The sequence below is a fragment of the Maniola jurtina genome, chromosome 9 (assembly GCF_905333055.1).
Source record: "Maniola jurtina chromosome 9, ilManJurt1.1, whole genome shotgun sequence".
NCBI lineage: Eukaryota > Metazoa > Arthropoda > Insecta > Lepidoptera > Nymphalidae > Maniola > Maniola jurtina.
Window position 1 is genome coordinate 7,752,673 of NC_060037.1, and position 24,269 is coordinate 7,776,941.

The window sequence follows — 24,269 nt, forward strand, 5'->3', positions numbered from 1 at the left end:
TATCAACTGTCGTGTCAAAAGTACGATTTCAGTCCTTAACGTAAGGTTAAAACATAGAGCAAATATGGCGAGTGAGTCTCAAAATGTTATTTATGCATTATAAATCAGTTGCAGGCGGACGCTAGTAATTGTAGGCACCCTAGTTGCGGCGCCATCGCAATTGACCACCTACTCATGCACGTGCCCCAACTCTGCGTCACGAGTCACGGTATTACCACAGCGGCGCCCTATGAATAACGTTTCACGTTTATCTGCTATATTAGCGTCCGATAAAGTTTGTTTTTAACCATTATTATCTGATTTAACAGAAGCGTTATCGCACGATTGCAAATCATCACCTGCGGGCACGTATGCTCAGATATGACGATAAAAATAAGTGGGCTTGGCGCCTACAATCCGCTTCTTTTTAACCCCCGACCCAAAAAGAGGGGTGTTATAAGTTTGACGTGTGTATCTGTGTATCTGTGTGTCTGTGTATCTGTGTATCTGTGTATCTGTGTATCTGTGTATCTGTCTGTGGCATCGTAGCGCCTAAACGAATGAACCGATTTTAATTTACTTTTTTTTGTTTGAAAGGTGGCTTGATCGAGAGTGTTCTTAGCTATAATCCAAAAAAATTGGTTCAGCCGTTTAAGAGTTATCAGCTCTTTACTAGTTTTCTTCTAGAAAAAAAGGTTAGATAACCGTTAGGTTCATAATATTATGTCAATTGACAAATGTGAAGCTGTCAAGATGGACGTTGCCTAAATACATAATTATTTATTTAATTAAATAGTCCAAGAAAATCAGTTCAGCTGTTTGAAAGTTATCAGGTCTTTTCGGTCTTTTCTAGTTACTGTAACCTTCACTTGTCGGGGGTGTTATAAATTTTTAATTTACACTTGTTAACAGTTGAATATCGGACTGAAATGGCAGTTTCGCCGCCTTAACCATGGCCTAAACCCTTTAGGCACAGTTCACTTGTAACCTCGAGGCTTCGGCGCCACTGGCAGGCGTGAAATGTTCCTACATTTGACACTAGGTAGCCTATGAATCGGGTATTTTCTTTGATTTCATCTCAACCACAGCCTAATATTTGACATATCGTCGATCCAGGATCAAACCGAGAGCTCCCCTCACTCTAGTTCACTCTGGTTTTATACTACTCGAGACTAGACGCTCGTCGCGCTCATTTTGCGTGGTGTTTACTTAAAAAAATCGGTCGTGCGAACTCGTATGAAAAGTCATCAACGATCCCAACGCAACCCTTCAAATGTTATGGGAGCGTTCACACTGGGTGCAAGTTCGTCGTACGTACGATTAACTCGCATGCAGTATGAGCTCTCATGTTAGGTACTCGAAATTCGAAAGGTCGGGATCGTCCGTGCCTTTTCGGAGGTGTTCGCACGGCCGGATTCCGTACGAAAACGCATGCAAAGTGAGCGCGGTCTCAAGCGATAGCAGCCAACTTGAGTTCCACAGTAAGCAATTTTTATTTGACTCATCATTTTGCGAATTCCAAATCGCTTATCGATTCCAAAGATTTTTTTTTATAAAATAACGCATAGGTACCATATTTTTAATATGAGGTTTGACTATTATAAACAAAATTATTAATATACAATGCATAAGGATAAAAGAGTATACCTACCTTTCTCACATTACTAATTTGACTTTCATCCTATGACGTCCAATCGAGTCATTTTAATGCAATTTGGTAGATAAATAATTGAACAAACAAGATGAATCAGATCTAGCCTATAGTTAGTCACGCTTAGGTCATACCAAGGGACATAAAAACGGCGTCTATTTGTTTAATCTGTTTATTATAATAAACCGTGACTAGTCAGTTCAGAACTTGTGGTTCAGCACATGAGTTTTAATGCATAATACCTACTGGGAATGGGACTTAGACAACTTGTAGAGGACTGGAATTACTTAGATATCTTGTAAATAATTGAAGTTTCCTTGACTTTACAACAATGCAGCCGGTCGCCAGATGTATGTTTCAGATTTTAGACATAACAGAGATCGTTAAAATGCAGTAACAATCACATGAAGGTCTAAATCATCGTTTTTATTAGTTACCTCTAGCTCTACTAGAACATCAAAATGGCACTGAGACTGTTTATCCTAGATGCTAGCTAACAACTCCTACTGGTGAGAAATACTGTAAAATGCTAATAAATCATGGCAGAATTAGCCGAGCATAACAAGTTGGGCTCAAAAATCTGACTTTTTGAGTCTTTCTGATCATCATTTGTAAGCGACCGGGAATCTTCTTGAGATACCCGATCTCTTTGGGGAGAGATCGGATTACGTGGGATTTCTACCCACTAAAACCCCCACGGTGGTCATCTCAGCGTATACCGGAAACCCGAAAGAACGTGCGCTCTATCAACTTTTTCTGTCATGATAATCCAGTATAAACGAAATAATCAAGTATGTATCCTAAGCAATGAGGTACTACTACAAACAAGGAATAAATAATGACGCGCTGGCTCTACAAGCAAATCAGTCAAGGATATGAGAATAGATACAAAACAAAATGGCAAGAAAAAACGCGTGACGAGTGGTATATGAACGACCCAGACGGTCGACCTTATATACCAACAACCTTCAGAATTAGCAGAAATACGAATGTAAATACGGCGATAGTCTTATATAACTGGCACGCCGAGCCCGCCTACGAGACGCCTACCTGCCCACCCCACTAGCCCACTGCAGCTGCACTGCACCACGACCTCTGCCCTTTCCGACGCCTCCGCGACCCATAAAACCTACTATGCCAGTGCTTTCACGTCATAGGAATTGCCGACTATAAGAGTAAATGTCATGCAAATGTATTGACTCTATATTTTCAAAAGCAATTTACTTAAATGTTTGATGTACATACATAAATATAGTTAATTCACCATCATCATGATACTACCTGAGTGAACTAGTGAATCAACGATAATTTCAAATATTAGGCTATGGTGACGTAAAATCAAAGAAAAATAGGGCTACTTTAGGCCTAACTGGGTCAAATGTACTAACATTTGACGCCTGCCAGTGACGTGGTAACCTCGACGTTTCGTTAGAAGTTCCCTAAATATCGTGAACTGTGATACTACTAAGCACAGGTATCTTTTCAGAATGAGAAATCCGCGACGCTAGCAAGTGTGAAAGCACCAGCTTTGAAAACATTATGGAGAACTCTCAGGCATTCAGATTTCCTCACGATGTTTTCCTACATCGCGACCGTTGAAAAAGTGATATACTTAATTAATTGATTAATTATTTATTAATATCAATCCATTAATACTTAGGTTATAAAAAAAATTTAAGATACGATAAAAATCCATAGTTATGACTGGTTAAACTAACTTTAGTTATTGTTTACAATAAATCTAGACCTAATAACACTACTAGAAATATATTATTATTATTATTATTAGAAAATATATTATTACAGCAATTACAGCTTATTCTTTAACATTTCACTTGTAAGGCTTGATTGTGAATTCTTCGGTCATTATAAGGAGGCAAATTCAATTAGCAGTGGGTAGGCACGAGGTACGACTTGTGTCAGACGTAATAATATTTACTTAGAACTTATAAATAATTAATTGGTTCTGGCTTGACAACGACATTCTTATGTGCGACCATAATAAGTTATTCCTATTAATAGACAATATTTTTAAGTACTTCCTGTTTATAATTTATTATTATTACATGCCATTTATGACATACCGGCTAATGCATGGCATGCATTGTGCAATCGTGATTAAAATGCGACTCGCGAGCCACCCATAATGTAGTACCACGTAGTACCCACCTTGATGGTATGCACTAAGGAACCGGCCGACAAGTCCCAACAACAACTGTGCAAAATTTCAACCCAATCAGGTGGACGATGCGCGAACGCACAGACGATAACGAACAAACACCGACAAACATTAATTTTTATCTGTATTATAAAGAGGAAAGATTTGTTTCTTCGTAATAGATAAACTCGAAACTACTGAAACGATTTTATCAAGAAGATGCCGCTGTAACTGACGGTAACCAGTAGCTGTAGAATGTAGACGGACAAATACGTTCATCGATGATTTAAAAATCACCTAACTCCAAATTCGCTTAAGACGGGGTAGCGTAAGGGCGTTTGTGCACTCATTCTCATTCATATTCAATCTGTTTTCGTAAAAGTACTATTCAAAGTTACCGCCCGCGTACGTACGTTTTGTATGGTGGCTACTTTGAATCGTATTTTTACGAAAACGAATACGAATGAGTGCATAAACGCCCTAAGTTGAAGTATTACTGTACTTCGGGTCACATCGCAAAACCAAACGCCTGTAGTATTGAAAAACACAGATTCAATGGAAAGAGATGCCACAAAGTGACGGACATAGGACATGACGGACGGTCAGATGTAGATCAGGCAGTAATAAAGGGAGCTGTCGAAACATCTGCGACACCATTCACAAGATTGCAAACAGAAGAGAACAGTAGAATAACCTGCTTACCACAAGGAGCCTTCTCGACGACGATTGGGTTACATCAATGTTGAGAAAACGAAGCGGGATGAAGACATCATGTAAATAGAATATTCTGTAAACAAACAAACTGAAACTGAATCCGTACATAAGCCATGTCACGCTCACGCCGCGCCGCGCAGCGAAGTTAGTATGCCTCTTTCACCACATTTGTTCACACAAAATAGACAGGTCTAGCAAAACACTTCACTCCAGACGGAATTGTCGTACCTATCTTACATTCAATCAAGTAAAGGGATGTTCAAATAATATAAGTATTCGGTTAAAAACAGCCAAGAATTAAATCCTTACATAAGCAGTTACCCTTCAACCATCTGGCTCGTTCTTGATGTTTCGTTGAAAGTACTCATACACTTCGCCTCTTCCACTTCATTTTTTCAAAGTATATACTAAGATGTTTTAGCTGAGACATAGCATATTATTTGACCTGAGACCTAAGTTCCACTCATTACTACTACGCCATGCCAGGCTGGTATTTTCCCGGACTGTATAGTCGTAGGTAAATGCCACTCGCAGGCGGCGGCCAAACAATTTATAAAATTTATATAAAGCATCCTGGAACAAAATGTCACCAGGTGTTTTTCTAATTACTTATGTAAATTCTAATGTACGGTCTTTGTACGGTCTACTCCTTAATTCAATCTAATTTTACTATTTTATTTTTGTTTTTAATATAACTTAGTATTTAACTTTGAAATTGAGAATTTATAGACTTGGCGTAATTTTTTTTTCTTATCGTTTATTGTTTTATTTAATTAGTTGTTAAAAACATAATTCTATTCCCCAAAGGTTAAAAGTCATTAATACAGAGTTACAGAGTGCGCATATAATTATGGTTAACAATAGATTCTTGGGCATACGTACATATACGATAAATTAATCTATTTATTATTCTATAGTTGAAGACTTTATGACGAAAAAAATGCATAGAATTCTAAATCCATTGTAACAAAGCGGAAGTGTATTAAAATCTGTAAGTAAATAATTTTTTGTATTATTGCTAATTTCTATGTTGAAATGACTTGGTACCTAACTAACTAATTAAATTCCTAGCAGACTTCTTCATAATAGAATTAGCATTCGGAACCAATGGTAGATTGATTACCTACTTCCATTCAGACAGACCTTGGACGATTTATAAAACGGCCTCAAAGATATTGTTACAGTCAGTGTTTGTTTACAATCTTTTTGGCATAGAACAATATCGAGATTCAATTACTACTGTTTTTGGAAGTAGTATACAAAAAAATCCTTTCAACAGTTTTTCAAAGAGATGTTGCTTTCCTCAAATATTTGTTGCAGGTTTTTCATTTCATTTTCAGTTCATGTGCCGGATTCTAGAATTTCTAAAGTCTGCGATGCTAGGTTGAAGCTACCACTAGTAAATAACGTGACTTATATTATACCTTGATGTACTTATTTGATGGCGTCATTGGGAAACTAGGCTTACGCACGGGTAGGTGCATAACGCTATTAACTTCAATGCAGCGCCAAGCCTGGGGAGAAAGGGAGAAGCGGTGGCGTGGGGGCGAATGCGGCGACAGGGGTGTACGGAGTCGGAAGGGTGTACTATCGACGCGACAGCGCTACGTCATTTACGGCGCCACGTGGACGATCAATAGTGACGTCGTCGTGTCAGCCGTGGGGCAAGGGAGGTACGAGGCTGCGCGCGCACTTCCCTCCGACCTACTTACGATTACGTTTCACAGTTTCACGTAGCGTCTACGTAACGCGATCGAAGCTAGCCCGCCAGGACTCGGGACGCACGCTCTGCGCACGCGTTCTCCCCGAACTTGCCAGACGACGCTCTGCAGCTCAGCCCTTGTAGAAACTTCATTCATTATGAAATATCGCAGCAGACAACAATTATTATTTAAATAATAACTCACCTTTTTGCGATTCACGACCCATGTAACCATTTTATCTTGACAATAATTATTAACACAATAGTTGCCAGGGTCACGCGCAAGGTCTAATTACTGCGCCATTATGACATACTATAGAAAAATTCTAGATAAACACTTATAGGTAACCTACTTGGACATTTTTAGGGTTCCGTACCTAATCCATGCAATGTGTACCTTCCTTAGTAGGTACACTTGCATAGATCAACACGAATCCATTGAGAGCTAACCACTAAATTAGTAATCATTGCAAAGTTATAAATAATAATATATAAGAACTTACCTGTTACTTTCATATTTTATTAATAGACAAAAACCTTACAGAATTAAAACTTGTTTCAAAGATTTATTATGGAATGGATATAACATTTAAGTCTACATGCCCTCGACCTTGTGTACACGGATGAAAAGTAAAGGAGACTTATAAACGAGATCACAAAATATACGAATCGAATTCATCAAATCACAAACTGGTTAAACTTTAAGAACATTATAATAACCTGATCCTATACTGATTACATTCATAGGGACCAACCAATACACAAATAATATAGCCGTTTCATTTAGCAAAAACACATTTTCGACGCGATGATGAAGTTGTGCTCTAATTGTGACCAATAATTGATACCAATTACCGACGTAGATATCACAATTGAAAGCTACCTAGTTTTGACCGAATGCTTTGGTTACAGCTAAAGTTGTAACTAAGTTAAAACTAGATCTGACTGAAAGCTAAGCTCGACCGAAATCTGATCATCACGAGCCCTTGACGTCTTGTTTGTAAATAATTAAAACTCTAGTTTTTACTAGTTTTAACTAGTAATTGTAACAAAGGCTTTCAGTAAGAACTAGTTTTCACTACGTAATAGTATATTTCATTACAAGTGCGGAAAGGCTGTCATTGCAAAGAGTTCCGACAAATGTCTACCCGAGCCGAGGCGTAGCTGAAGGCGAGGGTTGACAGTCGGAACGAGTTGCAATGACGGTTCCGCACGTGTACTGAACGACTATTTTTAATACAGTTGCGAAAAAATGAAGCAATTTAATAAAATAATAAAAACACAATAAACTCAACTAACTTAATTTAATTTAATTTAAAACAACTTTATTGTTAATAGATATAAAAAACTAGGGTCGAAATTACTCATTTTAGGCAACCAACAACTAAACTCGCAAAGAAAATTTCTGAAAAATCGCGCCAACCGTAGAATAGGTATAAGCAGAGTTTTTTTTTTCTTCACCCATTCTGGTAGGCAAAGGGAACTATGCCCATACAGCCAAGTCTTCAGTAGAAGTTTTTTATTGATATGAAATGAAAATGAAATTTAATGAGATGAAATGAAATGAAACCTAACCAAACTCATTCAATCAAATCATTAAATCTGATATTGAAACAAATTAGTAGCTTCTTATTAGAAATACGTATTTGCATGAATCATAAAAACTTCTATGAATTTTTTTAGTAAAAACTTCATGGTTGGTTTTTCTTTTTAATATTTTGACAGTTGGGAAAGAAAAAGCACGAGTGCGGGAAAGGTAAAGAAAAAGCACGAGTATGTAATAGCCCACATCCCGAACGCTATACGTCCCTGCAATACGCCACTTTTTGCGCAACTGTATTAAAAAACTCTTTCCCGTATTCGTTGTAGAAGTTCTCATATTAAACTTCGATAGAAGTAAAAATTACATCAAATGATTGCTAGAAATAGGCGTTGTTATCTATACATTGATATTTGATATACTTAATAATGTGATCCGCAAGAAAAATATGGTGCAATAATACTCGTAGGTACAAAATATACTTTATTCATGCACTTAGCCGGTTTTTCACGGTCCCAAAGTAAGGTTTTCCTAGGTTTAGAACTAACCAATACGTTCAATAGATACTAGTCTATAGATAGGTAAGGTACCTACTAGGTACATACATAGTTCGCATAATACGCACATACAATATCTAAATAGAAACAGTTACTCAGTGCGTATCCTGAGAAAACCCAACGCACGGCACCGCATGGTACAGAATACAGATGTACGAGTAGGTATGTACACAAACATTGAAATGGGGGCATATCAATATCACATCATACCTACTTGCATCATTCATAGAAATTAGCCTACTCTACATTTTGATACCTGTAAGGAAGAACATTAAATCTTAATTTTTCAATTTTGAGTTACGGGCATAGTTTGAACGAAACTTAAAAAATTACCAATAATTTGAATAAAATGTGGCAATGTAACAGGCATAGCCCGTGTCGATTTAGATATAAAATTACGTCTTATGTTAACTTTGGCTTTTTGGAAATCATTAACAGAATAAAGAAGGAAGATGTTGAATTAAAATTTGGCTTCAAGAATAAGTATGAAATTACACTGTTGGATTTGTAAGTCACTTTTTGGCCTAACATTGATGAAACCAGGATTTGCTATTTTTTAAACAATTGCTTTAAATAAAGTTATGCTTTAGTCAATAAATAATGCTAATCAATAACAAAAGTAATCGTAAAATCGATAAATCGGGCAAGTCCGAGACAGACTAGCCGCTAGCGCATTGAGACGAAGTAAGGTCAAGGAAACGAATAAATAACTGTTGCATGAAATGTTGTGTGACAATAAGCAAAAAAACAAAAAGACTATAAACCGAACCCTATACAAATGACACTCGTCTTGTTAGCAATATGTTTCAAAGATTAATGTAGGTACCTTCACGGACAGACAGACAACAAAGTGATCCTATAAGGGTTCCGTTTTTCCGTTTGAGGTACGGAACCCTAAAGATCACAAAATATATGCCAAATATCTTCAAACCTGCTTAAAAACAACTGAAAGTTTAAATTCAAGATATCGTCAGTATTCTTCCAATAAGCCACGTTTAGTGCGAAGGTTGCATACAATTTCATAATGAGTCACTAAATAAAACTGCAGAAAATAACTACGGTATCAAATGAGCTAGTAGCCGTGGCCTACTTGTTTCTGTGTCGCAGGCATGTCGCAGTCGCAACGCCGACTTGCCAACCCACTGACATGTGCCTAGTACCTACACAACCTACGCTAGACGCCTCTACATCCAACACTTGTAGCTAGCTCGTAATATTCATTACTCTGTGAATTAAAAACGTGCAAAGGTTTACGAGTTCTCGCACCCATTGCTGCATTCAGCAAATTGTTGTACATACATAATCTATAAATAGGGAATCCAAATTAATATTATAAATGCGAAAGTTTCCGTCTGTCTGCTAGCTTTTCACGGCCTCCTTTTAAATCAATCGAAGATTATGTAAATGATAAGAAAGCGAAAGTTAGTATAGAGGCAGCTTGCATTCCAGGGAAGGAACCTACATCACTGACAGAGATAGCTTGCATACTGGATATAAGATAATTAATTTGTATCCCGGAAATCAAAGAGTTCCCACGGTATTAAAAAAAAATCTAAATCTATGCATGCCAGCAGGAAGTTCTAATATCCACCTCATCACTCATCAGAGAAGCTTAAAAGGACCATAATCATGTGTTCCCATATAGAATCTATCTCGATGGTTGTCCACCAAACTACACGTGTTTGTGCAACTCAATCGGACAAGTGGAAATAGCCAACAAATCAGTTACCAATTTAGGAATAACAACATACGAACAAAAAAATCTAATAATAATAAAAAGCTTTTAAAGACAGATCCACTATGCCTAACTAGCGCATTCAATAGATATCGCGCTGTTGCAACTAGGTCGGCACATATCTATAGGTACTAAGTACTAACATAGGTAAATAGAGCACTAAAAATTGTTCTTTCAAAATCATACAAATCAAATATACATGACAACGCGTAGTGAAGCCGAAAGTAGGCCGTGCAACTGTTGTATAAATATTTGTATTGACTATGCAAACATTTGACCCCTGAAATAGGTTGTGTGTTGACCACTGCGCCAAACGGTCGCCTATATACAACACGTTTATGTATGTACATTGGCAGCAGTGTATTACGAAACAAATGCATTTACTGCATTGGCACATAATGGGCACACTGCGTGCGCACTTTGGCATCTGCCTCGTGGAATCAATACCGGGGACCCAAACAAACCGGGGTGCTGTATCAGCGTGGGCAACTGACCTATTTTCCAAACCCGGCCACCTACTGCACCGTAACGATCGGTTTTTTATTAATTTTATTGTTTAAATATTTAAGAACTAGATATATGGAACTGCTGTTTTTCGATCTGAGGATTTAAAGCCATATTATTTTGATTCCGATGCATGGTCATAATAATATTGCAATGTAACCGTAACATATTTATTTCTGTAAACCAAATATGAAGGTAAAATGCAGATCCTGTTTTTCCTGATTTTAATAGCGGAAACATGTTACAAGCTACATTAATAGTTATTTTTTTGAAAAAAGGGGCGTTTTAGATGATGTAGATATTAACAAGACTATAACATAGTATACTTACAGTTTATTTTCCTCGTAAAACTAAAAATAGATGCCAATTTCAATAATTACAACTAACTGAAACGGCACTATTGTAGAAACCTTTCAAAACATTTTTGCTTTACGGTATACCTACAAGTGTGCACGGGCTACGAGAACATTATGTCTAAGTAGTGATGTTAAAATACACAGCCTGCAGATTATGCTGCGGGTTTTCCAGTTCTACGGTTAAATTAACAGGAAAATGTTATGTTTATTCAATAGCGATTGCTTAGAAACAACTTATGAAGATGGTTTAATACAGACTCAAATCAAATATGCTCTACACTATAACCCTACTGTCCTTCATTTCTAGAATTGTACCATACCGACCTAAATACCGAACATATTTTCAACACTTCATAACTTATTATGTAAATAAATCAATCCAGAAGGTAAATTGCAAAAATTACTTGCAATTCCAATCGACTTACAAATTGAAGACGATTGTGATCTCCATTTGGTTATTTATAAGCTTGAACTTAGTCTACACTTGTCTTAACGATTAGATACATACTTAAGACATGCTTAAGACGGACTCTGACTTGCTTTAACTTAAGAGTTAAAATGAGACAGATTTATATGAGAGCAATAAGAGCATCTCGTTTGCAACTGTGTCTAAAGTCTGAACTCTGAGCAAAGTCAAAGTACCTAACCTACGCTCTAGAGATCTCAGCCTTAGAACTATCGTTAAGACAAGTGTATACTAAGTTCAATAGAATTTAAAGTAAGTAGGTCGCTAGAGGGCGTTAAACTGAAAGTAACGGTTGTTCTAATACAAACTAATTCGGGAGGACCCAAACAAACCATCACAAGCAGCGACCTAGATTCCGGCGTCTGAAGGCGAGAGCAAGATACCGGTGTGAATCATGCAGGCGCGCCAGCACAACCGCCCGCTGAGCTATTCTAACCGGCGGTGATGACAGAATAGCAACTATCTACTCAAAGTCAGCCTTATCCGTTCAAAATAACTCTTAATGCCACGTATTTAAAGACCATGGTCTGTAATGGAAGATTACAAAAGAGTAATCCTACGTAGCTACTCGTAACTACATGTCAGTAATCGATGAACCGCTTCTTGCGGAATTCAGTCAGGTATCTCGGAATAATATGAGAAGAAAATAAATCTCTGTAAAGTTTACGCAGAATAAGGTAAAAATATACCTATAATTAAATTAGGAATGTTTGTATCTCTGACAGTTCTCCATAATGTTTTTAAAAGTGTGTGAAGTCTGCCAATCCGCACTTAGCCAGCGTGGCCAAGTGCAGAGTGCGGCGGCCTTTAGCCTAAGTCCTTCAATCTGAGAGGATACCTGTACTCAGTAGTGGGCCGTTGATTGGTTTCATGGTAATGATGGTGTCAATATATAAAAAAATTATATTTACTTTTATAATTTTAACTCATTGCTGATGTTTTGTATGCTCACTTGTTCTCATAACAGTGATATCGCTTCAAAACACTCATCTCTCGATTGTTGACATACTTCCTGGCAATAAAACTTTGATAGCATTGCAATTTGCAACACGCAAACTATTGTCATCGTTTCAACATTGCCTAAATAGCGAGGTAGGTATCAGCCTAGATTACGTAGAAACATCTAAATATCTATTAGCACTACTAAACTGTTTGATGTTGAGTAGGTCTGATAAAATACCTACATTAAATGGAATAAACATTCCAAGTTTGACCTAGTTCTAAAACGCAGCGGCTCAAGGCACATATTTTCACAAGTCAGTAAGGTACTGTAAAGCAAGAACAACGGTAAATCCTATGGTTTACCAGTCGAACCTAGGAATTACTAAGTTAGGTACTTTTACCATTAGTAAAAGTACGAACTGGTGTGAGATAATGATTAATTTTAGACTTTTACCAGCATTCACTCGGCACGTTTATGATAATAAGTCAGAAAACTGCACGAAAGTGTCAACAACAACTGTACAAAGTTTCAACTCAAATGAATGAACGAACGCATAGATAACAAGCAGATGACGACAGACAAACATTTTATGTAAGGAAGAGGAAAGTGAAACAATGAGTCGATGATGAATTTTCCCAACACGGTTATTTGACTGCGAAATTTTGTATTTAAGTATGTACTTACGACAGTATGATTAGTGATTACATTAATTATTATCATTATCTATTACATTATATATTTTTAGGTAATATCAAGAAGGTATTATATATATTTTAGAAAATCTCAAGAAGTTTCGAATATTTCACTACTAAACCCACCCAAAAATACCTTAAATTCTTAAAATTGTTTCAAAATAAAAACAGCAAGATATAGCAAATATGTTTTCTACAATGCATACACGTTCGTGACCTCGCCGAATTGGCGACTGCACCGAGCCTAGGTTTTAATAGCTGCAGTGTTTTTACATGGAAACTAAGTAGGTGAGATGAAAAATGCAAGAGCGCGACCTTAGCCCACTTAAAAGTATCGAGGTGCAAACGTGTTTATAGAAATGGAAGGCGATCGAAGCCTAATGATGACAAGAGAACCATCGAGAGGACACAACAATTATTGTAGATCATTGAATACTGAAGGGGTGAAAACAAATGAATTGATTTTATGCGCCTTCGATGAACAGTAAACAACGCTTATTATTACCATCTTGAAATGAAATGAATTCATTGTACAGCCAAATCAAAAATCTGGTACCGTCAAGTGCGAGTCGGGCCTTATAAACATCATATTTTGGGTGTATGAAATATTTCTTTTCCGAGCTACTCGTAGAACATCGCAATAAACAGTGCAACAAAAACGCAAAAAATGTTAGTATGTTTTGGTCACAGCTTACCAACTATTTTTAACCCCCGACTCAAAAAGAGGGGTGTTATAAATTTGACGTGTGTATCTGTGTATCTGTCTGTGGCAACGTAGCTCCTAAACTAATGAACCGATTTTAATTTAGTTTTTCTGTTTGAAAGGTTGCTTGATCGAAAGTGTTCTTAGCTATAATCCAAGAAAATCGGTTCAGCCGTTTGAAAGTTATCAGCTCTTTTCTAGTTACTGTAACCTTCTCTTGTCGGGGGTGTTATAAATTTTTAATTTACACTTGTATTATTACTTGTATTATTGTATTGTTGTTTTCAATATTTGTTGTTTTAATACAGTATGTGGTACATAATATACCGAAATTTCATATTCCTAACTAGTATCAGGAGTAGGATAGGTAATAGTGTGAAACCTAAAAAAAGCAAATGAGAATTGTAGGTCTTGTGACACGGTTTCAAAACATAGGGCGCTGATTGACACGAGCTGCTACGATCTACCAAATAGTATAATAGGTACGCTAATATTTTTGTGAAATCTTGCAATTGTAGGTAGGTACTTTAAATAATTTCAGTCAATATTTCGCATGCAAGCATTCTGATGATTTATGATGAAAGTGAAGTTTAGCTTTTGCAAGCTCTACTGAATTGTCTGATGTCAGTAACATTATAAAAATCTTTTAGTTAATAGTTTCAATGTCTATTCTCTGCCTTTTGGAAACAAATATTTGGAATAGTTCTGTTTATTTCATTTGAGGCTAGTCTGGTTATTTGAATCTAGGGCACTTTATCTATCTATTTAGTATTTACCAATGCAAATAAAATCAACATTAGCATTACTAATAAGGCGCTGTTTACCATCTCTAATATTTGTTCTATTATTACTTCTGGATGTTTTGCTTTATTAACATAACAGCTAAAGCCGTACAAAAGTCTAATCCTTACCACCTACTCACGACTTTTATCGATGATGTGAGCGGTGAAACAAGCGAGGCGGCGCGGCGCGTTGCGCGGTAGTCTATACTAATATTTCTCTCTGTCTGACTGTCAGCTTTCCATTCCACAAACCATACATTTAACCGATTTTGACGTAAGGTACCGATGTAGCTTGCATCCCGGGGAAGGACATAGACAGCTTTTTGTTCTAGAAAATTAAAGATTTCCCACAGGAAAACTTATCCGGACGAAGTCGCGGGCATCATCTTTGTAGGCTATGAATTACATATTGCGAGAGTATGGAGCCACCCACAACAACTGTCGTACGAACAGCACTAGCGCGTGCGAGGTGGTGTACTTCATACAGCTATTTCTAGTTTCTACCAGTCAGTGGAAAGTTAGTGGGCAGCCGTACCGTGTCCACACTGTAAGTAGGTCTCAATGGCAGTCATGAGACTCGCAGCGTTGCAAGCCACGTGAGTGACAGCGCGGCGCGTTGAGGCGACGACCTTGCCACGGCCTTTAGCATTGAGTAACAAACAGCGGACGTCACTTCTCACAAAGCACGTATAGAAACAACCAACAATCACAGAGAACACTGAAAACATCGTGCATCGGAACAAACAGGAAACTCGACAAATTAAATACGCACATTAGCTTTTTCCATAAATGTAAATAAATGTAATTAGTACCTACCTCTAGGAAGGGAAAACATTCTGCGGTTGCATTTTGAACATAGATAATAAAGAATAGTCGTAAATAATAATTGATACAACAATCACAGAAAACCATTGCATTGAAGTACAAATGAAACATCAGAATAAAGTAAACAGGAAACTCGTCAAATTAAATACGAAGTATATTAGCTTTTTCCGTAAAAGAAAATAAATGTAATTCCTCTAGGAAGGAAAAAATCCTGCGGTTGCATTTTGAACATAGAAAATAAAGAATAGTTGTAGATGCGTCAAATGGCTTTTTCCCCTAAATATAAATAAATATAATTGCTCTCTAAGGATGGAAAAATCCCGCTTTGAGGGTAGCGTTTTGCGTATAGAAAATTAAGAATAGATGAGATTTGGGAAGCTCTTTTGGGAAGGGTAAAAACTGAAATTTCGGGTCACGGACATGCTTTTGGCGCCAATATGTGTAAAAACTAATTAATTACTCCAATTACTTTGAAAATCTCACAAAAACCACTGCCATTTCACAGTTTTAAGTTTTCACTTCTATATTGTTATTACTTTTTTAATAATAATATTATCTTGAACGTATCGTTATGGTAGACGGTTAAAAATTAAAATACTTTCACATGCGAATGTGTCCTTGTTTTCATCGACATATTCCGTTCGTTTATGTACCTACAGTCTATACTAAAAAATAAAAAATAAAAGTAAAAATGTTCTTTTTGAACTGCAAGGTGAACCAGGAAACGACTTCAATATTGTGGAAAAAACAGCCGATTCGTAAACAGTAAACACCTGTATTTGTGCCGAAAGCAAATTGATGTATGAGTACAACAAAACAACAAATTGTGCGTAGGTAATGTAACGGAATCGGATGACTGGAGCTGACCTGCTTAAGTTTTTATGACCTGTTTTATTTGACTACGTAAGTAAATAATTATAAATTGTACGCTTTTGTACTAAAGCGTAAGTACATACAGTGAGCGGTGATAGTCTAGTTGTTGAGTCATCGGCCTCCTATTCGAGGGGTCGGGGTTCGATTCCGGGCCCGCACCTCTAACTTTTCGGAGTTATGTGTGTTTTAAGCAATCAATATCACGGTGCAGGAAAACATTGTGTGGAAGCCATCACGTCGAAAGTTCTCCATGATGATCTCACGGTGAAGTAAACCCTATTCACTCAGAGGAGACCCGTGCCCAGTAAAGTGTTACTTTAACCGTTATTTATTATTTATTATTTATTAAGCCTTTATTTACTCCTTATCTTTAAGTACAATAGGTTTTCTTACAACTATCTAGCTATTTATTGTACAATTTTTACCTTTATTTTTTATGTTAGTTTTGTTAGTAAGTAAAATTGTGTTTTGTATGTGTGTGTGTTCATATGTTATGTTTTGTAGTGTTGGTTAATTAAATCGTTAGTTTACAAATGTTTTTAAAACTACTTAGTATATACCTACATTTATATCTATTGCTATATACATATATTATTATTGTGTAATTAATTATTTGTTTGCGTAGGTAATCACTATTAAATCTAGATAAGGATCCCATATTTGGGTATAAGGCCTCCCCCCGGTTTTGTCTTTATTTTGTTGTATTTTTCATTAATGCAAGCTCTTGAAAAATCCATAATATTTATATAAATTCTTTTCATATACTTCTTTTTTAGATTCCTCACGTTATTAATTAGTATCCCAGAATTTTCCTTTTATGTTTATGTAATTATCTTAGCCTCATAGGTAAGTACATTCCATTTTGTTCAATTATGTAAATAATCCTGTTTTTATCCTATTAAAAAAAAAAAAAAATTAAAAAATATATTAATATGTGTATATATTGTATTTTTAGTAGTTAAATATGTATGTTCAAACCGGGGGGGTTGTGGTCATACTCCTCCACGGTGACCGGCCGTCTTGGAGGAGGAGGAGGGAGGCACCTTATGTTGTAAATATTATAATAACTAAGTAGATATCCCCGTTTATTAAGGTGTTGCTGCAGACTCTGGATTCAAGTGTTTTTCGATTTGAGTGCCTTTGTCGGTCCAGTAAGATGCTAGGGTGTTACTTTTTAGGGTTTGGGTAGTCTTTTTGGGTTTCCTTGTAAATTTACCATGCTTGTCGGGAGGAGTTTCAGAAAGATTGCGTTTATTTCCTCGTTTTGTGTTTTCACTTGTCTCTTTTTGTGGAATGACAATTAACTTATCATATTTGATTATTACTTTTTTGCCTTTTTCCCGCTCTTCCTTCGCAATTTCTTGAAGTTCTTTTCTTTTTTGTAAAATTTTTGGTGGGTAATCTTCTTTTATATAGTAATTTAACAGTTCAAGTGATTTTTTGTTGCGTAAAATTTCAATTTTTCTCCTAAATGTAGAAAGTGTAACAATAACGGGTCTAGGTTTATCGCATTTTTTACCAATTCTTTTTATACCTTGTATTTCAAAACTAGTACAATCTATCTTCATAATATCACTGAATATCTTCAGGAAATTATTCTGTAAATCCTCGTTATTCTGTTCCTTTTCCTCAACACCAAAAATAACGATATTTCTCTCCCTGGCTTGCTTTTCGAGAAGGTCTAGCCGTTGTTCTTGTGACCTAACTGTTACTTCTAGATTTTGCATTTTACTTTGGATATCGTCAAATTTTTCGTTGATTTTGTTAAGTAAATTTATTTCGCTGTTTTTGACACTATCTTTTGTTTCTTTAATGTCTTCTTGTATCTTTTTTAATAGTTGTACAATATCTTCCATCTTTGTTTTAAAAATAATATTTTAAAAATCAAAAAAAGTGAAAAGTAAAATCTTAGGCACCATGGATCGATCTCGGTAAAGATGCAGCTTAGACCAACGATGTTTGCACTGAGCCAACCTATCGTTCCATTCCAGCGTTGAAATACGAGAGCGTTATCTGCGGACCCGCGATGTATGCTTGTCTAACTATTTTTCCATCAACCCTCAATAGTTCGCTATTTGGTTTTTATTATTTTGGTTAAAAAATTATTTATGTAATTCACTTTGTATACTTGCTACACTATTTATTTGCAATAATATCAATAGCAAAATAGTTTTTTAATTACTTTAGCCAGATTTAATTGTTTTTGCCTTTGTATTTTAGCACGTTTGTTTACAACACTTGAACGCTTGATAGAAAGTATATTCTGTATATTCATAAGCCTTTTTCACAGTTTTCTTATGTTTATACGTCTTGATAACGTTTTCACTTGCGATTTGTATATAGTTTTACACTTTTTTCACAAAAACAACTGTAAATTTGCGGTTTTCATTTTAATAACTCAATTTAAACACGGACTCTGTACGTTCGCACGCACTGCAGCGCCCTTTAACCGTTATCTACTTTTAATTGTATCCATTTCCTATTGTTTCTGGTTTAGTCCGCCGCTGTTCTGGTGGGGTCTGGGATGCCGCGTAAAAACTGACTGTAAGGGAGGGGTTTAATAAAACTGCCGTAGGTCCCTTCCGCCTTAGACTGCATTATCACATGAGATCGCAGCCAAGAACTTATTTGGCATCAAATAAAAAAAAAGATTCTGACGGATTGAGAAACTCCTTCATTTTGAAGTCGGTTTAAAATCTAGATTAATATGAGGCAAATAACCGCTAGTTCTCTTGATCTGTAAACAAACACACGGTGGGAAAGAGAGAGCGCAGTAAGTAGTTACAATATGTTGCAATGGTTTAGCGTTGTTTTGCAAAAACGCCGCCTCTGGCAAGGCTGTCGACACGGCACGCCAAATGGTCGGTACATTCAGATCCTGTTTAGTGACCTCTTTAGCTCCAACTCTCTGACTCAGTACCCAAAGACTAAATACCCAAAGACTATAAGTATGATCTTTATCTCTATAAGAGACTAGAGTAGGTACTTGTACTCTTAATTAAATTACTAAAATATGTTTGTTACAGTTATTTGAGGAAATTCTACAAAATCGCGAAAATGGCCATCCATAGAGGTAAGAGAAGAGTTTTATTCAAGGCTTGGATCTCGTCAGGACTACAATCTTTAGCAATGATCAATGAAGAATCGACCAGAGAAAGAGAGCTGTTGTCCGCGAATTCACCCACGTGGAGAAAATTATAGGTCTATGCCCACGAGTTTACGTTTTTGAAATTGGAAAATGGAAATCCATGGGTAGGTAGCATTCTGAAGTTGTGGAAGGAATTTCAAAATCTCATAATGAGTCCTAATATTCGACTACCTAGTATCTACTGTTAAAATTACAAACTGTATAAATAAATAAAAAATTTCATCACAGGAAACTTAAAAATTTGACTATTGTGTAATACTCAGCAGGTTCATAATCTATCAATATTGAATACACCAAGCTCTCAGCCAGGTGAGGGCAGCCAACTGGATTTAGGATAAATGTACAGATTTAGCGACAAATACGTTTATCTGCGTTTGTTCCGAAGTAGGTTATAATTCATACCTAAATATGAGTTTGTAGTTTCACTCCTCGATTGCATAATACATAACAGCCCAGCAGCAAAGCTATCTAACATCTAAAAGCGAAGGAGTTGCACACAGAGCACAGTGCTTTCAGTTGGAAAACGTGTAACGAGTAAAAGTACCTACGCTGTTATGTAGGTGGTGTGCAATGAAGCAACTATTTGCTTCGCCGTCAAAACACGTTGCGCAAGACACTCGCATTCTACACCGGCGCGGGTGTGTAGACTGTCGACCGACGACGCGATAGAAATCAGAATACTCCTCTTGCTTTTTCTACATTTATTTTTTTGCCGCAAAATACATGACGTTAAATAATCACTAACACAAGATTAACGTATTACAAAACATCTGAAGAATACCTCGTATCGAGAGCATCAAGGTGAAAGATCGTATCTTCAGACTTTTCAAAAACTATTGGGCGAATCTATCTACTTTTTTCAGCAGTTCACTGTTTTGACGATAGACCTAAGCACAAATACATACATAGACTGCTAAAATCATAACCCTTCCCGTAGTTGGGTAAAGAGGTCATAAAGTGGTCAAAAACATATTAAACACCTATCTTATATAGTTCGTAATTGAATGAGAGCATAACTTAATACAATTTAAAAAAATTGAAAAAATTCGCACTAGACCGATTTTCGTTTACTTATTCAGAATGTTGTTGAATCATTAAATTGTAAACAAGTCCGCTTGCGGTGATTATGACACTGTTTCGTTCAAAAACAAACGCAAAACACTTGCGTAACATAGAAAGTTGAAAGACACAGTTTCATTTAAAACAACTTACGGGTAGGTAATTACTAATTTTAAACTACCTTTGTTGCTTCTATCCAAGTCAATAAACTATAATAAAATGAAGATAATAAATCATAATTAAACAATTTTAATATCAAAAAGTCAATTTGAATTAAAAAAAATAAAATAAAAACGTCTCTTACATCATGTCAGGGGAAGCTGCAACACTTGTCAAAGGGACAAGAACCAATAACAAGTGTAAATAATTAACACCCCCGACAAGTGAAGGTTACAGTAACTAGACCGAAAAGACCTGATATCTTTCAAACGGCTGAACTGGATTTTCTTGGACTATTCCGCGCCTACGATCTAAAGTATCTGAGTTTTCCAAAACATCATTTTCAAATAAATAATTATGTATTTAGGCAACGTCCATCTTGACAGCTTGACATTTGTCTATTGACATAATATTATGAACCTAACAGTTATCTAACCTTCTTTTCTACAAGAAAACTAGAAAAGAGCTGATAACTCTTAAACGGCCGAACCAATTTTTTTGGATTATGGCTAAGAACACTCTCGATCAAGCCACCTTTCAAACAAAAAAAACTAAATTAAAATCGGTTCATTAGTTTAGGAGAGACGATGCCACAGACAGATACACAGATACACACGTCAAACTTATAACACCCCTCTTTTTTGGTCGGGGTTAAAAAGTAATTTTAGACAGTTATTACAAACAATAATGATACTACATAATTGGATGGATGTTAAGCCACATAGCGAAATGCAAGCTACCTCAGATAACCCAATTTCTCCTAGAGAAATCGGATATCTTACGAAGGCCAGGGGGATTGCCCGTAATCAAAAGTCCAGAGATAATAGGTACCTACTTTGGTATGTGAGAGATTTGTCTACGCTGTATTTGAGGTTGTCTACACTCTACGCCATCTATATGTGATTTAGTAAATTAAATTTTTAGTAAATATTTTTTTTTGTGTGATTTGACCACACATTCACGGTTTTTGGATTTTTCCCTTTATTTGTGCTATACGACCTATGATTCTAGGTCAACAGGAAGTACCCTATAGGGTTTCTTGACGGACACGACAGACAGACATACAACAAAGTGATCCTATAAGGGTTCCGTTTTTTCTTTTTGAGGTACGGGATTTTAAAAACATGCAATTTTCAGTAAGTAGTAGGTACCTAGTTATAACAGAAAATTGGTAGTATGATGCGATGCACGTAACAATGTACCTAAACAATCATTTTATGCAACTTCCGCGATCTTCCATGGTTATGCTCTTTGAAAATCCACCAAGACTCCTTTGTATGCGAAATAATATCAGAAATAAACCTAAAAATATTCAAGCATTGTTCGGTGGCCGGACATAATTGCGTGCTTAGACTCCAACAATAGGATATATCCATGGCTTTACCATTTGAATACTACCTACCATTGAAATTGAAGCAATAAAATCAATGTATTTAATACAGATGTACATATATTATTATTATGTTGTGTAGAAATAACGACTAGAAATCAACAATAACCGCAGCGTGTTTTGTTTATTTAGGTAAGAAGTTCTAGGACAACATGTTGACAAACATTCGAATTATTTTAATCGATCTAGAACTGGAATCTGGATCCAACTGTATTGGAATTTTCTAGATTATCACGTTCGATTATCCATTAGGATAATCCACTGCAATCCAAATAATGGGATAATCGAACCACCTGCAACCGATTCCGATAGTTTTCTAGAATCAAAGTTCCTTGTGAGTCAAAGTATCGGACTAACTAAAGTGATTGCTTTGAGGTATAAGCCTGAAGATGACTAAGCAAAAATATAATCGTTTATAGGGTTCCGTACCCAAGGGGGGCCAACGGGACCCTCTTCCAACGCGTTTCAATGCAATTTTGAAGTGACGTTGACCCAAGTTAGTAACTGGATGGGTGACCGATTTCGTCCTTTTCGTTTCCTTAGTACCTCGGAGAGCGCGTCAAGCCGTCGATGCTAGTTATTATCACTCTCTGATAATAACACTGTAAAAACTGACTCGTTCTCTCAGTAAAATTGTATGCCGATTGCGGAAGGATCAGAAGAGGGGACCCACAACATAAGCCCAAAAAATTCCGACCAAGCTCCGACCATTTTATGATTAACTACGGGATGCCCGCGGCTTCGCCCGCGTGGAATTCAATTTTTTAAAATCCCGTAGGAACTCTTTGATTTTCCGGGATAAAAAGTAGCCTATCTCCTTCCCCGGGATGTATCCCAAGTCTGTACCAAATTTCATTAAAATCGGTTCAGCGGTTAGGCCGTGAAAACGTAGCAGACAGACAGACAGACACACTTTCGCATTTATAATATTATTATAAGTATGGATGGAACAGGATCACATCAATGAGGAATTCGACCACAGCAATGTGAAAGTAATTACTTACTACACAACAACTAGAAAAACTAGAGATACGAAGTAAAGAAATAAAGAAGTGGAATCGTGGAATTATGGCAACGTGGCATTCACGTTAGCGCACTGCGTTGTTTGTAAACATACAACGGCCGTACTTGTGAAGGTTGTAAAGAGTTTCACTTGCACCGACGAAAATCGGTCAAGTGCTATTGTAATTTATCCGCTTTGGAGTTACCAAATGATTATTATCATTTATTTTGAAAGAACTGTAGGTGAGAAAAGTTTTTTAATAATAAGCAAATTAAAATTTTCCCTTGACAATTTACTCAGTGACTGGTTTAAAACATTTAGGTACCTGAGTTAGAAATAATGGTATAGTTATTAATATTATCTAAACTACTAATTCAATGGATCTAACTACCTTCATAGCAAAAGGGTTTTCATTTAATAAGAGAAAAATTCATCATTCATTATATCATTCCAGAACCCAGACGAATCCGATTCCTAATAGTAAACTAGGTTATATAAATAAATAATAATAATCAAGGAGATCTGTCCAAACTGGAGGATTTGAAAATATTTTGCAAAGTATTAAGAAATGATACAACTGTTTAAGAATACACATTGTTAATGAAAATATTAATAAGGCTGCATTTATAATAAGACAAATAACGAAATATATTATAAATAGGTTTCAGCCTTTAAGTAAATCTACAGTGTCACAATATTAAATCAAAACAAATGTTACGCAAAGGAATGCGCAGTTAAAAGAAAGTTAGCTGCGCAAACAAGTATGAATCAGTGTTCACAGTAAGTAGTTTAAGGCTTGGACCCACGCAAATCGCAACGGCGACATTCGGAACTGCACAGTAGGACGTCAGACTAAAGCGCGTGTGCGATAGGCTTAGCAGTCCATAGATGACTCAAAGATTTCACCAGAAAATTGTTCTTATAGGGTAAGGATTAAGGAAACTATGTCTCAAGGTTTGGCAGAAACCTATCGACAGCGACTTCCACTCTTTGTGATACAAGGAATAAGAATGTCAAAGTTAGAGATTATTGAATAGAGGATGTTCCAAAATACATAAAATCCACGTACTCTGTTAAGTTTAATAACCAATTACTTACATTATCAATTAAATTAAAAAATAACAATTAACTATAACGTCACATTGCATTATTTGTATTTCATAAGCTGCCATACTAAGCGCGCGTTTTGAGATTCAATAGAGTAGAGGATTAACCAAGGAGTAACATAGGTTACTTTTACTTTTTTAACCGACTTTAAAAATGAAGGAGTTGTGTTTTTCTACCTATGCACTGATATCTCCGAGATTTCTGAACCGATTTGCATAAAAAT

General features: G+C 36.3%; 2 protein-coding genes across 2 annotated transcripts in view; both read right to left on the bottom strand.

The window, feature by feature from the left end:
• Window positions 1-24,269, bottom strand: part of LOC123867949 (3-phosphoinositide-dependent protein kinase 1) — an 88,491-nt gene that overhangs the window by 61,049 nt on the left and 3,173 nt on the right. The window lies entirely within an intron of this gene.
• Window positions 17,269-18,036, bottom strand: LOC123868478. The gene has a single exon (XM_045911018.1). It carries the CDS (start codon window positions 18,034-18,036, stop codon window positions 17,269-17,271), a length of 768 nt encoding a protein of 255 aa, XP_045766974.1.